The sequence below is a fragment of the Biomphalaria glabrata genome, chromosome 13 (assembly GCF_947242115.1).
Source record: "Biomphalaria glabrata chromosome 13, xgBioGlab47.1, whole genome shotgun sequence".
NCBI lineage: Eukaryota > Metazoa > Mollusca > Gastropoda > Planorbidae > Biomphalaria > Biomphalaria glabrata.
The window spans coordinates 6034138-6050458 of record NC_074723.1 but is presented as its reverse complement, the minus strand read 5'-3'; the positions used below and the strand labels follow the sequence as shown (position 1 = coordinate 6050458).

The following is a 16321-nucleotide window of genomic DNA, read 5'->3' as shown; positions in this document are numbered from 1 at the left end:
CCATTATAAATGTTTGTTTGTATTTAATAAGGCTGCTCGAAATTGTCAGACGATATTGTGTTGGAGTTGGATAAACATTGAAGAAGTCCCCCTTTCAGACATTGCGATCTATAGGGCAGATGATATAAAGGTCATCTGTTTCTGTGGCCAACGGTTTACGAGGGTGTCATGTGGCCAGCTCAAAAAACCAACGGCCTTTACTTTTCCCCATCAGAGCTGGGTGGACTCAGAGGCGCCCAAGGATCACCAAATTAAAATGCGTCTTCACCAGGATTTGAATTCGGGATTCCCTGTTCAGAAGCCAAGCGCTTTACCGCTCAGTCACAGCGCCTCCCTAACGCCGAACATGACGAAAAATTTTTTATTAATTATTGCTGCTCAGTCTCTTTCAGCTTAAGCCACTGGGGTTTGGTTAAAACTGTGATTTTTATATTTCCTTATTTCTTTGATGCTTACTTCCCTTTTTATTTACCTAAATATCGAAACATTCGGCTTTCATTCTGATATTTACTTTAAGAACATTTTTACCCATCAATCGAAGTGAATTTTTAAAATCTGGTTCAAGGCAATGCTCACAGACTCATTCAAAAATAGTAGAAAGATGTCTTTAACCGTAAACAGGTTTGTGTCTATCCAAAATTTTTAAAAACAAACCTGAATCTCAGAGCTCCTAAACGTTAGATTTGTTTAAAATTGATAAAGACTACTTCTCGATATCGATTAGACTGAGAAATTTATAAACCTTAAATAGTAGTTTTTACAGCCTATAATTTGAAAGTCTAATTTTTAAAGCTAATTTTGTCTTTTTTTTTTTTTTTGTTCTCCTTTGTAAGACTGGCCGTTTTCGAACTCTGAACCAGAGCGCATACTACTTGACCAGGCATCAATACATTTGTATATAAGAAATGTAAAAAAAGTAAAGTTCCCCTTTCAGACTGTCGTGAATTTGCTTATTTGGATTGTCGGCCCTTAGTGTTTGTTTACATTTGTTAACCTGTGTATTGACCGTATTTCGTAGTCCGTGTTGTGAACTCTACTATGTGTGTAGTTGTTTGTCATTCAGCGAAATAAAGCTTTGAATGTAACATGGTATTGTTATTATTAAGTACAACACAGACCTTGTGGTCTACAGGGTACATGATGTAAATCTCATCTGATTCTGTGGCCTACGGTTAACGAGGTAGTCATGTGGCCAGCACAAAGACCAACCGCCTTTACTTTTCCCCAACTAATGTCAGGTACCCATTAGAGCTGGGTGGACTCAGAGGCGCCCAAGGATCCCGAAATAAAAAACCCAGTCTTCACCAGGATTCGAAACCGGGACCCCCGGTTCATAAGCCAAGCGCTTTACCGCTCAGCCATCGCGCCTCCTTATAAGAAATGTGGCGATATTTAAAAGTACGAAAGAAAGACTGAGAGGTATAACTTTCCCCAGGAATGAATCAAAATCGAATTGTGACCTCAATAACATCATTAAACCAGAGTTAGGCTACTATCCGTCAGGCCAACGAGGTCACTGCGACCGCTGCACTGCTCTAGTAGCATTAATCGATAAAACTGTGCGTCGATATGGGGACTTAGGTCTAGTGAGACAGAGAAGTACAATCGAAGTATTGGTCAATGTTTGGCAAGAGATGTCAGCATAGATCTAATGATCATCTACCATTGTGCACCGCTGGATTGTCACAGACATAAAGAACGTTAAAAAAACTCTGAAATATTTTTTTTGAATAGTAATTGAAGTAAATAAATAATAATCGACTTCCGTTAGGAATTGGTACGATTAGGAATTAATTATTTGTTTCGGGAAGTTTTTACTTAGTGACGATCACGTGATGGATCTTTAAAAAAGTAAGAACGGAACAGGAGTCGATATAAACAAGACGCTTTCTTAACAACGTAGAAATAAGAAGCGTTTTATAGACGGCTAGAAGTAGGTCACATTCGACGGTTCCCTTCATAATTATTAAACGTGTTTTGATGTTCAACACCAGAGTCGACTACCTCTATTGATTGTTCGGCCTTTCGCCGGTGTTATCGGTTTCTGCTTTCAGTGTTACCTCCATTCGGGTTTGTTGTCACTCGACACCTCGGAAGCGCTTAACAGAATACATGAAAAAAGTGCATGTTTCAGTAGCTGTGTAGAACTTAAATATTTAACAATTTACTATCACATTGAGGATACAAGACACCGATCACAGAAAAATAAGCAATAATAAGAACTCTTCTGTACCCCTAGCAATTAAATGATTTAATCAAACCCATATTTCTGATGTGAACCACGCATTTAATGTTTAAGCGAAACAGTGTTAAGAAGGTATATCTTGTGTAGTAAAGCTCCACTTGCAAACTATGGGGCAGACGATTGAAAGGTCATCTGCTTCTGTGGCTTAAGGTCAGCGAGGGTGTCATAAATGATCCGACGCTTTTACTTTTCGGGAGCCGAGCGCTTGACGAATCAGCGCCTCTATATTTTGTTTGCAATCGTATAATTCATTAGCTGTTTTAATTTTTTTTTATGTGTGATGCATTAAGCTAAGACAAAGTTCTTCAAGAATAATAAAGATTACTATTATTACTATTATTGTTATTCGTTTAGTCACATGATTTTAAAGTAATTCTATGTTACTAGTAGATATATGGAGGCGCGGTGCTGAGTGGTAAAGCACTTTGGCTTCCGAACCGGAACCAGGGACCGGGGCTCGAATCCTGGTGAAGACTGGGATTTTTAATTTCGGGATCTTCGGGCGCCTCTGAGTCCACCCAGGACTAATGGGTACCTGAGATTAGTTGGAGAAAAGTAAAGGCGGTTGGTCGTTGTGCTTTACATGATCTGCCATATAGACCACAAGGTCTGAAAGTGGAATTTTCCTTTTTTTTAAAGTAGATATATAGGTTCGTGATGGGCTGCAGCTCCAGAAAGCTAATCGAACCTACTTCCTTTTAGTCTTTACACCGGATATACCAACATAGCTAGCTATGAATTGTATTGTATAAGATAGAAGATAAGATATTACTTGGAAGAAACTATCTTGACAATGAAATGGTGTAGCATTATCACACTATTTGTTCAAATTATTGGTCGTATAGTTGGCTAGTGTAAATTTGGTTAAGTGGAATCCTCGGGCCCCTATAAGCGATCCGACTATGGGCTTTTACCCATCAAATGAAGATCTGGCATCCATTTAGCTTCTGAAGATGATCAGATAACCGGATAACTCTGCAGAATAAAGTTATTTCCTCGTCTTTTTATCACGTTCTGGACCAATCTATTATTAGCGACATTTGACCGTTTGAAGTCAGACTTAATGGACATTACGGAGCTCTGGTGAGTTGGAGCGTATGACGGCGGGCAACAGAATGACTCTCTTAGTTAGCTCTTATCTTGGATGACGCCACTTTCATCTCTCTTTTTAGATGTCCTCGAGATTGGTGTAGATTAAAAGAAACATTAGCACTGTCTGGATGTGTGATGAGAACTAATGATCAGCGAGAACATTCGATCACCAAATTTGTTTTGTTTTTTATTCTATTGAGTTTTGTGAGTGTAGTGTAGCTTGAAAGCTTTGAGTAAAGATATAAATTATTGTTTTCAGAATAGTTGACCTGTCTAATCAAGTTATTGACAAGAATTGATGACTATCGTATTTCTAATAGGTTAAGTCAAATCAAGTAAATATGATGATTTTGGTCTGTTTTTGATCAATTGAATGTCCTATTTAATTATTTCGATTGAACTTTAAAATAAATAAATAAAAAACAATGCTTAAAATTGACTTAACAAAAGTTTATTTTAATCTCAATATTTCAAGGACTCGTCATTTCATGTCACTTCATGTTTGTAAAATAGCTATTTGGATTATAATACATTGGTCTAGAATATAAACATCAATATGACCATACTTTTTTTTAAAGAATTAGGTATCCAACTGAAAATATACAAAAACACTTTCCGAACAAAATACTCGGAAAGACCCAAAAAAAAAAAAAAAGGCACATTCTTATTCCATAAGCTGAAAGCCATTTTTACAAATGCTCTTTCTTTCTAGAGCATGGAAAAAATATGGGATAAATATGACAAATCTAGGAGGAGGCGTGATGGCTGAGCGGTATAGCGCGGCTTTTCAAACCGGGGGTATCGTTCGTATCCTTCTAGTTAAGACGGGGATTTTTAATTTTGAGATCTTCCCAGCTCTAATGGGTACCTTACATTTATTGGGGAAAAATAAATCCGGTTGGTCGTTGTGCTAGCCACATGACACTTTCGTTAATCGTGGGCCATAGAAACAGATGACCTTTACATCATTTGCCCTATAGACCACAAGGTCTAAAAAGGGAACTTTACCTTTTCTAAAATGAAATTTAGAAGGAGGAATAGTCTATTAAACAGAGTGTCAAGAAATCATTAAGCTGGTAAACATTTTGCTTAACTGGGAATAACGTTGAATCCTGTTAATCGGACCACATCGAGAAGAATTATTGTCCTAATAACCGGCTGTTGGTCCAATAAACCAGTTTATTGTCTAATAGGATCGCAGTCCCATTCGATGCCCTAAACATCCCTAAGAAGATTCTCTTTACAGTCTTCAAAGTTCAGCTCTGTTACAGACTTGCCACGTTGCTTTCAATAAAGTCCTGTATCGAAGGCGTCATTATCCAGTTGATCGTTGGAAAGGCTCTTATCCATGGAACACGCTTGAACCGGGGACTCTTCACCCAAAGTTCTGTCTGAGTGTCCCACAGCAGAATTGACAGAATTAGGGCGACCGCACCGCGTAGATAAGCGCGATGCACCTCGTTCCTGGGTCCCACTCGCTCTAAGTGGCCGAAGGCGGCGCTGACCGTGAAGAATTTGCCTCATATTCCTATCTTGTAACTACCATTGTGCCACATTACTAGAGAGTTCCTCAGTTGACACTGTTAAGGGGAGACTACAATGAATTATGTTTCCAACAAGCTCGACCCTATGAGTGCCAGAGTATAAAAATATTTTATTTCTATTATAATAATAATGGTGATAATAATTATTATTATTAATGTTATTATCAAAAACAACTGACAACAGTAATATTAGTCTTGTCACTTACGTTTTTGTTTTGTTTTTGAGAAAACTTAAATTGATAATTAACTCTTTAAAATCATATACATTTCATTTTCAGAACACAAGTACATAATTACACTCACACCTCTTATAACTCTGCTTTGAAATGTGAGATGAATATTTAGATGCAGTCGAATCCAAATACTTCAAATGAATTCCAGTATCGATATTGAAAATAAACGATACTCCTCACAGAACCGCTGTCTTAACTGACTATTATTAAATTTCTATATTTCTGGCATTATGTCGAACTGAACACATATTTAACACAACTTCGAGATCACGTGAGAAACGTAAAACCTTGTTAATCGTCTGCTAGCCCCCAACTAAACCTGACACTGATGAGATAAGAAGTGGGACATTTGTGTGGTCAGTTCCGGAAACTCTGAAGTGTCCTTATGCTCGACATGTGGCCAGATAATTTATATAATGATGGCCAAAAACTGGTATAATTCTAGCAGCTTGGCTTCCATCTCCCTTATCTTAAGACAATACTTCAACAAATACTCCCCGACACTAAAATGCTTTATGTTTGCTCAGAATAGGAAGCCAAGAAGCTGGTTTAAAAGCCTGGCCAAGTGGAATGAAGCTATTTAGGGGTTAAATTTTCTGTAACCTTTTAGTGAATTGGCAACCTTATAAAATGTGTGAATGGTTGCCAATAGCAACGAAAGTTGTTCTGTTTTGTTTTTGTTTTGTATTATCGAAACAACTGAAAACTTGTGCTAGTATTCAAAATAACTTTTAAAAGTCTTAAGACGAAAAGAATAGATTGCAATTGGACTTCAAGCGTAGTTGGCAAGTGTATGAATAAGGGAGATAATTATTTCGAGACTAGTTGTCGGAGCAGACTAGGCTTCATACCCTCAGTCGGCAGCCAGTCAAGTGAAATTAAAACTCTAAAAATAAAACCTACAGCCATCTGCTGCCCACGGCTGACATTTGGCCTAAAGAGTGGCTTTGGTCTTTGCAATCCACTTTCCACCATAAAAACACGCAGGTATAGTGTTTTACAAAATCTACATAACTTCATGCATTTATTGTGATTAATTTCGATACCATAATCTCAAAGTAGATAAACACCGTAACTGATATTGCGTTTTTATCTAGAAAATGTGTAGGTAGTTTATTATTCTATAATTCAATTTTTAAAAAAAAATCTGAATTGGATTTAGTTGATTTAAATTTCACAGATTCATGGCGTCTCTCGAAAGTTGTATCACTGCCATTGAGTCTACAATTTATCATAACATGACTAGTTGTCCTACTTTTGTGAGTATAAAGTTCCCTATTCAGATCTTGCGATCTATAGGACAGATAATGTTAATGTCATCTGTTTCTTTGGCCAACTTTTAACGACCAACCACCTTTATTTTCTTCAACTAAAGTCAGGTACCCATTAGAGTTGGGTGAACTCAGGACGCCAAAAAAATCCCGAAATTCAAAATCACACGTCTTCACCGAGATTCGAACCCAGGACCCCAGGTTCGGAAGCCACGCGCTTAACCACTTGGCCACCGTGCCCCCTTTTGTTAGTATATAATGTAATAGACATTTTGTATGTAGCCTGCTTTAAAGCAAAAAGAGGAACTCATAAATATTTTATGTCTCAGGGATATTAAGTGTAAGTTCTCTTTTCAACATTTTAGTCAAATTCTGTCCCCAATAATTTTGTCCATCAATGATGGGTCTTGATAAGGGCAGCAATGTAGGCTCTATTTTATATGCCTTATGTGCTTTAGTCAACACGATAGGCGGTTTGAGTTCGAAACCAATATTTCCCAATAAAAGCGAATAAGAAATGGAAGTAGTAAATTTGAAGTGGCATGGTTATGGGATATCTAACAAGTATAATGTAAAAATAATACTTTTAAAAAATATCATATTGAGTGGTGAAGGCAGTGGCGTAGCTAGGAATTTGGGGCCCGGGGGCTTTCGTCATCATGACATGAGATAATGTCTTAATTGCGGACACTCATTTGGGCCCCCCTTCACGTGGGAGCCCGAAGAATCTAGGAATTTTCAAATTTGGACCCCTTCCCCCCTCAATAGCTACGAATTATATGGGCGATTTCCGTGCAGTCTTTTCAAAAGCTATTTAAAAAAGAAAAGTTGCTCAAGTCTGAATTCAAACTCTAGGTCTCGAGCCTCCTAGGCTGACGTGTCACTGAGATTTTCAACAGATAGGGTTCAAACCTGGAACTGTCGAGACAGCAGTTCAGAGCAGAAACCATACGACTAGGCAGCAATCCTAAACTTAAATGAGCATCAAAAGACTTACAATATGATCTGCCACCCTTAATCAGCAAAAGATGATTTAAATGTCACCTAGGTATACATGTATCAATCTTACGCTACTTTCTTGTTCACGTTACAATTTAATAGCATACAATATAACACACTTGTTTTAATATAATTTATAAAAAAAATGTTGAAGTAGCTCGAGTGTTATACTATACGTCCTATTTTGTCTTTAAATAGAAATACTCAAGGGCGACAACTTACCTAAAAATGTGGAGTTGTCAAGGGCGTCACCTGACTCGGTGCTGCTGTTGCATGATGTGTTCAAGACGATGATGGTATTGGACACCATGAAGAGTCACTCGCCACTGGCCGCCAGGGAATACTTTAACCGCTTCACGTTTGGAAACACCATGGAGAGGGCCAAGCAGCAGGCCCGTCTGAGAGGGCCAAGCAGCAGGCCCGTTTGGAAGGGCAAAACAGCAAGCCGCCTGGGAAGGCAAAACAATGGGGCTGTCTGGGAGGGCTTAACAGCACATCCGTATGGGAGTTCCAAAGCAGCAGATCTGTCTGGGAGGTCCAAAAGAGCAAGTCCGTATGGGAGGGCAGAGCAGCAGGGCCCGTCTAAGAGGAATAAGCCACTGGCCCGTCTGGGAGGGCAGAACACCAGATTCGTCTCTTGCTCTTTAGTTGTTGGTCTTTTAACGCCTCAGTCTATTAGTACTGTTACTGGATGTAGGTACATACTGAATGAGTGAAGCAGGTGATGCTGTCATCTGTCATACTGTTTGTCTACAGTGCTAGTAATCAGTTGCCTCTCAGAATGTAAGAAATTTTCCCAAGTTCAATTTAACTCGAGCTGTTTTCTTTCTTTAGTCACTTCCTTGACGTCATCTGGAGAAGAGAGAAAACATTAACAAATAAACTAACAACTTCCATAAACGCTTAATCTCCAAGCCTAGGTTCCCATATTTTCATTGTTTTTCCAGCTCAGTTTTTCTTAAATTATGAGACAGTGGTACGGCGATATCAATTATGGTAGCGGCTTTTTCTTTTTTATCAATGAGCAGCAGATCAGGGCGATTAAAATCTACCGTTATTGTCGGTTAATATAGGCCTATCCCAGTAAAGTTGATAATAATAAGGAGTAGACTATCCTTACCGATCAAAATTATACGTCAAAGCCAAGTGCTGTATTTACTTTGCAACTTGGCTATGGCGACCTAGGTAGGCAGATTCTGATAAGGCTGAACATTATTATTATTATTATTATTATTATGTTAAACGCGAACTAAAATTCATTTTCTGGCACTGCAAGAGTCGAGATTTTTTTTAGAGGAAAACAAAATTCAAAGTAGTTCCTTAATCAGTTTCCACTGAGGAATTTTCTGGTGGTGTGGCAGGTCTGCAGCAGTGCCGCCTTTTGACAGGCAACGAGAATCTTCTAAGAAATGTTAAGGGCCTTGAAAGGTGTCAGAGCGGTCAGTTGTTATTATCCTCTCAGTTTTCGATTTTGGTTTTCCTTATATTATGGGATAGTGGTACGGCGATGTTAAAGATGCTAGCGTTGTTTTTTTTTCTTCTTTTTTTGTCAATAAACAGTACACCAGGTGACCGTTTTGTTAGACGAAATAGATGTTTAAATGTTTTACATGTTTCGGATGTTCCTTCAGAGTTGACGATAATTACTTCCTAGTCCAAACCTCCCTTAGGACGACGGGGGATGGGAGCGGGCAGCGTTTGAACCTTGGACCATCGATAAATCTGAACGACAGTCCAGCGCGCTAACCGCACGACCAGGCAGTCTATCAAACTATAATAAGTAATCGGTTGACTCAAGGAACTCTTGCGGCGAGTATTTGTATTATTAGAGTTTTTATTTACTTTCAGACAAGCATGTTTGTGAAGCGCATTCAAAACGAATCTAGCGCCATTTTTTAAACCACGTTTTCCATTTTAATAATTGATTAAACACGTGTTTCCACTCGCTAAACAATTTTTTTTTTTAGTTTTGAAATGAATATAAAATGACGAAAGACCACTAAAAAAAAAAACAAAAAAAAATCCTGGTGAAAAAAAAATTGAAGTAATGAAAATTTCTTGTAGAAAGGTTTTGAAACTTATTTTTTTTTTTGTTATATTAAAAAAAAAGGTTAATTAAATAAAATTCCTCTTACAATAAACTATAAATCTAACAAGAAAAGAAAAAAATAAGTGCCGGAGAAGACGGAAAATAAATGTTGACCATACATGCCGAATGAAAAGAAAGAACATAAGAACGAACGAAAAAGTGAGGGAGTAAAAGAAAGATGATGGCAACATGGACATTTTCTGCTTCTTCTTCTTCTTCTAGCCAGCTTTATTGCTGCTGAGCTGTGAGCTCTTTTGCAGACTGTGCCAAGGAAAAAAAGTGTGCTGTTTTCTTCAGTTGTTCAGCACTGCCGTACAGGGTGTTGGTTATGTAGGGCTGTAATGGAAGTAGGGTCTGCCTAAAGTGGATTAGGAAAAGGAAATTCAAAGAGGATATGGTTTACGGTTTCATAAGGGTGGGCGGAGTGTCTTCAAAGGGGGAGTTGTGTGGAGTTTATTTAGTTCAGATAGTAATATAACAGAGGTGTGTTTCCTGTTCTTAGCTGGAAATTGTAGATTGTTCTTTGTTCAAGTTTGTTAGGCATATTCATTTCTTTGTACATGGCTCTGCCTGTGTTTCCTGATCCCCATTGCTTGAGCCACTCCTCTTTGTGATTGTTGACTAACATTGACCTTAGGATGAGGTAGCTTACAGGTCTATCTGGTTGTTCCATAGATGATCCTGCCTTTGATAGCTTATTTGCCTTTTCATTTTCCATGATGCCAATGTGTCCAGGGATCCATTGTAGTGTAATATTGATATTTAATTTTGATATCATCTGCTGGATTATCGCAATTAGTGTTGTCAACGCTCTTGGGCTGTTTGATGTGCTGCTGTTAAGTGCTTGCAGAATGGATTGGGAGTCGTAAAGACAACAATATCTGATGGTGGTTGCACTCCTTCATATAATTTGTTTTCCACTGTCTGGAGTGCTATGGTAATTGCCTCAATTTCGGCTTGGAAGTTTGAGCAGTAATCACCACAGGATGCACTTATTTCAAAGTGTTTATTTTTAGGGAAGACCAGGAAAGCACCAAGAACAGCATTGATGGTGGCTATGAAGGCCGATCCGTCGGTATATATATTGTTGTAGCCTTATTGGCGACGCGATAGAGTCCTGAAGTGTTATGTACGAGTCCAGGAAGAGATAGTGACAGTAGAGTTTAGTACGGTGATGTACAGTGAAGCATTTTTAGATGTTAATGTGTGCCAATTGTCTAGTATTGGCTGTTATCTATTTGAGCATTATTAAAGTACCAGATTATTTGGAGCTCTTGTTGTCACGTTCTTGTGTTGATGTGTTGTGTGTTTAGTAGTGTTTTACAGAACGCCTGATTAGGAGAGAATCGTAACAAAATGGATGGCTGTTTTTTGGATAGCTTTCAATTGTTACGAGCGTGCCAACTTTGAGCTCCAGTGGATTTGATTTGAAATGAAAATAAGGAAATAGAAAAAAAAAAGATAAAAAGAGAGAAGCGAGAAATAATAATCTGATTCTTTATTTCATAAACAAACGATAAATGATAAAGTAAACAAATAAAGAGAGAGAGAGAGAGAGAGAGGCAGAGAGAGGGAGAGAGGCAGAGACAGAGACAGAGAAACAGAGCGAGAGAGACAGAGAGAGAGAGATAGAGAGAGAGCTTATAAAAAAAACAGAGTAAAAGAAGGATAGAGTGAATGAATAAAAAAAAATACTTTAAATTATCTATTATCTCATCTAAGGGGAAAAACTCGACATTTAAGACAATATATTTGAATACTGTAGGATCTATTCCCTATTTTAATACCTAACAAAATAATTATCTATCACAAATCATATTAATAAAACGCTTTATTTTTTTTTTTTATAATTCATGTTATATTATGGACAATGAACGATTGTGCAAAGTTTCAACTTGAGTGTGAGTTGAAAGAAGCTTTGAAAAGAGAGAGAGAAAGAAAGAAAGAAAGAAAGAGAGAGACAGAGACAAAGAGAGAGAGACAGAGAGAGAGAGAGAGACATAGAGAGAGACATAAAGAGAGACAGAGAGATAGAGAGACAGACAGAGAGAGAAAGACAGACAGACAGAGACAGAGACAGAGAGAGACAGAGAGAGAGAGACAGAGAGACAGAGAGAGAGACAGAGAGAGAGACAGAGAGAGACAGAGACAGAGAGAGAGACAGAGAGAGACAGAGACAGACAGACAGAGACAGACAGACAGAGAGAGAGAGACAGAGAGAGAGAGATAGCGAGAGAGACAGAGACAGAGAGAGACAGAGAGAGAGACAGAGAGAGACAGAGAGAGAGAGAGACAGAGAGAGAGAGAGAGTAGACACAAAGATGGCACTAGATGAGAGAAAGAGACGTTAAGGGAACATATTTAATAATAACTGAACTTTCATCCTAGAGTTTAAGTCCCAAACCTTTCTGCCCTCTGATCACGAGAAGGGAGGCAAGGGGAGGTGGCATGCCCCAATCCTGAAATAGAAACTCTTACATTCATCATAGTTAATGAGGAAATCTGAGAATTATTAAACTTGCTTTAACGCAGCAGCCTCTTGATTGGAAGCGTCTCATTGTCGCACTCTCTCCCAGTGTTGTGTGTCGTGTTGTTTCATGCCTTATATAAATGGTCGTTTCCGAAAGATGATGAAGTGTATCAATAAGTCAAGTATGGGGAGACTAACGATGACACTATGAATAGCTTACAAGGAAGTGAAGTGTCAATTCTAGGCCGTTACTATTTAGTATCATTAATTTTATATGCCGTAAATAGCCTGTACTTAATGGTAAACGTAAGGAGGAATGAAGAAAGACGTTCAACAAATCTTGCATGGTGCCCCAACAGTCCAACAGACTAAGGAATAGGTAAAGGTAAAAAAAGATGGTAAAAGTAAAGTTGCCCTTTCAGACCTTGTGGTCTATAGGGCAGATGATGTAAAGGTCTTCTGTTTCTGTGGTCTGCGGTTAACGAGGGTGTCATGCGGGCCAGCACAACGAGCAACTGCCTTTACTTTTCCCCAACTAACGTCAGGTACCCATTAGAGCTGGATGGACTCAGAGGCGCCCGAAGATCCCAAAATTAAAAATCCCAGTCTTCACCAGGATTCGAACCGGGAGCAAAAATTTAAAAAAAATAATTCCAACTTTGTTCACTAAGAGTGTATTAGATCCTCTTTTTGTAACATAAGTGGAAAGGTTGGGTGCAATTTGTTTAGTTCTACAAAGTGTAGTATGGAACCAATGGAACTGTTTCTTTTCAGTTCTTCAACTGTACTTAAAGCACACCTATAAAGGGAGAAGCGTCGCTAGGGTTGGTGACAACTGGTGCGATTCGCTAATGGTGTCCTCCACTTTCCCAAAACACCTTATGCAAAATAAAATTTCCCATTAAAATGAGTCATTGTTTTGTTCTATTTTAAAACCCAGTAAAAAGCGCTAATTACCTGAATTCTTTTATTGATAATTGATAATAAAGTTCGCACTGATTCATTTTTATTACATTGAATTTCGCAATGTCTAACATTTAGCTGTCAGTCCATTGAGGGTGTCACCAGAAGAAACCCACACCCCTCGCAGCCCAGCCCCCCCCCCCCAATGACACCACTTCTTGATGAAAGGTCACTTCGAAAGACGGTTGCGGCATTTTTCTACACAACAAAAGGGACACTAGTTAGGGTCAAATGGTTTTACAGGAAGCAGTCTCAATTTTGATTGTTCTCTTTGTAGTTCGTATACAGACATTCAGTATGTTCTATTATATTGCTGTTGGAACCATTTCAAGCATTATACTCTTAGATATTGAAACTAAACAGGTTTATCTCTAGCGAAATACAACGTCAATTGTTCCAACAGAATTGAGAGTAGTAAAATTAAAATTAAACTTATACAAGTTTTTTTCAACAGAATACCAAACACTCATCAGGCATGTCCTCATTTTGAAAGCATTGTAATGGACTGAATTTGTGGTCATTGATACAGGAGTTATCCTTGTTAATTTGGCTGTTTTTTTTTTTGGCTACAATTTGTCTTTGTAGTAAAATCACTTGTTTAACCTCAAAGTGGCGACACAGCAGTGGACTGGTAGAAGAGCTACTAAGGACCTTGCTCTCTGTGCTTGGCCTACCATGTACGCCGACCTCAATGTGTGCGGACTTTTTCCTGAGGGGGTATGTAAATGACAGCTTGTATTCTACCAGTACATAACAATGACATGAAAGATCCGAATAAGAACTGCACTCAGCACAGTGGACGGGCCCGATGGGGACATTCTAAAGCGCGTAAGGAAGAAATGTCAAATCGGCTTAATGATATCCGTGACATTGAGCTTTTGTATTGCATGAAATACAAACTTTAAATTATATAATACACTTGTGTCCAGCTAGATATAATTTTTTTTTTCAAATATATCGCAATGGTTTAGGCGCATTCTTTTTATTTTAAGTCCTCCTTTACTTCACATCCATCTCTTTCGTATCTTTTAATTCAGTAGAATGAATGACTAGATTTAGCAGAACAAAGATAAAACAACAGAGCTTATAAACTCTAATCTTATCTCCTTCATCTCGTGCACTCAGTCATTTTGATTATTTATTCATTATTTTGTTCCTACCGTAATACACTTTAATACTTTATCTCTCCTCTAAAATCCTTCCATTCATATTTTCAAATACCTGTCCTACAACTGTAATCTTTTCCGTTAGGTTTATAGCATAAGCTATTATGAGGAGAATGAACATTCTATAATGTAACTTAATGACATACGCAGTCATGTGAAATGAAAGACTCTTTTTCTTTTTATTTTAAACCAGTCAAAAGACAACTTTTATATATTAAGTTTAGAGTCCACAGACAAACAAAGTTTTGGTCGAGACTTTAAGCTTTAAAATATTATTTATTAAAGACATAAAGGAAAAGAAAATAGCAATATTTTTTAGTATCGTTGGAGGAAGATTTAAGTGAAGAACGGATGTGTCTATAATAAGTTAATACAAAATTCTAGATATCTAAAGTGGTATATTTAGAATAAAATGTAACATATGTAATCACGGACATATCATCTTAGCATCCCATCAATATTTTTTTCGCTTGCAAATGTGCATCAGTAAAGGATGGCTGCCTGGTCGTGCGGTTTGCGCGCTGGACTGTCGTTTGAATATATCAATGGTCCCGGGTTCAAACCCTGCCCGCTCCCATCCCCCGTCGTCCTGCGGGAGGTTTGGACTAGGAAGTAAACTATCTTCAACTCTGAAGGAACATCCGAAACATGTAAAACATTTTACAAACATTTTAGGTATTACTTTTAGACCTTGCGATATATGAGGGGGTCAGATGATGTAAAGCTCATCTGCTTCTTTGGCTGACATTTTAAGAGGGTGTTATCTGACCAGCACAACGATCAACCTCGTCTACTTCTATGTCAGTTATCCATTATAACCTGGGGGGGGGGGGGACTTGGGGGCGTCCAAAACAAAAAAAATCCCGAAGTTCAAAATCATAGTCGTCACCAGGATTTAAGCTCGATACGTCTCAGTTCACCAATCGCTATACCACCCAGCCACATTTTTAGCACATTGTGTATAACATTATGTGTCAGCCAAAAGTTAACAAACAATAACGTATATTTCTAGCAAAAATTTCCAAAGATAATTTAAATGTAAAAAAAAAAAAAATATTTGTGTCATATATTCAAAGTTAAACTTTTGAACAATTATGATCGTCTATCTTGTTTCCAAGCAACGCTTTGTTTAATAGGATGTGATGTAAGACCGGTGCAGGAGTTCTAAACATTTTTAATTAAAAGACTATTTATATATTTTTTTTTTACCAGAAGTCTGCAATGGACGTCTGTGACCTAGACCTTGACTGCCTTTGACATTTCGGAGATTTCTTTCCTTTCTGCTCGTTCGTCCCCAAGGAAATGACCGTGAATCAGAGGTGGACATTACTGGACACGGGTTGAAGTAAGATGTGTTTTGTTAACACCAAGTGAGAGTAGAAGAGAAAGAACCAGATGGGGAGTAGCTAGGAATTTTCCATTCTTTGGGGGCCCGGGGCTTGACCACCCTTGGGGCCCCTGCATTTTGGATAATATTTATCATTATTATTATAGCTTTTATATAGCGCTACTTTCATGCTTATAGCATGCTCAGAGCGATTTGGTCTCATTTGTGGACCGATGGGAGGGGGGAGGGGGTATCTAGGAGTTGGTTTTCCGTGCTGCCTTTAGGCGCTCAGTAAACGCAACTCTGCCCAAGTCGGGTGTCGAGCCTCGAGCCCCCTTCTAGGTAGCCAAGACAAGCCAAGTTCAAGCGCACTTAGTCTCTCGACCACACTTCCCCTCCTCCCCACCCATCATAGTTAGGCCTCTGAGAACCAGGCTGACAAATGCTGACACCAAATTTCTTTAACATTGTGATCACTTTTAGAAGTCAAACATTCATGTTTTTTTTTTTTTTTCAACAGCATGGAGAATTAAATTGAATAATTATATCAAAAGCTTTCTAAATGGATTTCAGCGTCGAAACATTCTGTTATCATTTTATCGTAAAAGTCATCAAGACATTCACTCCATTTACAATAACAATTTAAACAGGGGGGTTATTTCAACTCACCCGCCAGACAAACACACACACCCACACCCACAAACATGCACACACACACATTTCTTAAATCCAACTTGAGTACAGAACATTGGACTCAATCCCAGCCAGTTGAGTACGATATGAAATAAAAACGTACGAAATGCTCTCCATGCCACCCTGCATGTTTTATATCATTGTCTGGATATCAAACAACTGGCTAGATAAATAGAGGCCACCTGTGTTGCCATGACAACAGTATGCAATTAAACCGTTTATTATGACC

At 38.3% G+C, this 16321-nt stretch overlaps 2 protein-coding genes across 3 annotated transcripts in view; one reads left to right on the top strand and one right to left on the bottom strand.

Annotated features, from left to right (window-relative positions):
- The window catches only part of LOC106070416 (GTPase IMAP family member 7-like), a 374699-nt gene that overhangs the window by 138990 nt on the left and 219388 nt on the right, over positions 1 to 16321 (top strand). The window lies entirely within an intron of this gene.
- LOC106070423 (uncharacterized) overlaps positions 1 to 16321 on the bottom strand; it is a 62610-nt gene that overhangs the window by 10749 nt on the left and 35540 nt on the right. For both annotated transcript variants that reach the window (XM_013230328.2, XM_056008133.1), the window contains exon 2: positions 7607 to 8236. In XM_013230328.2, coding sequence (XP_013085782.2) covers positions 7607 to 7694 — 88 coding nt within the window. In that variant the 5' untranslated portion in view covers positions 7695 to 8236. The remainder of the gene's footprint in view (positions 1 to 7606; positions 8237 to 16321) is intronic.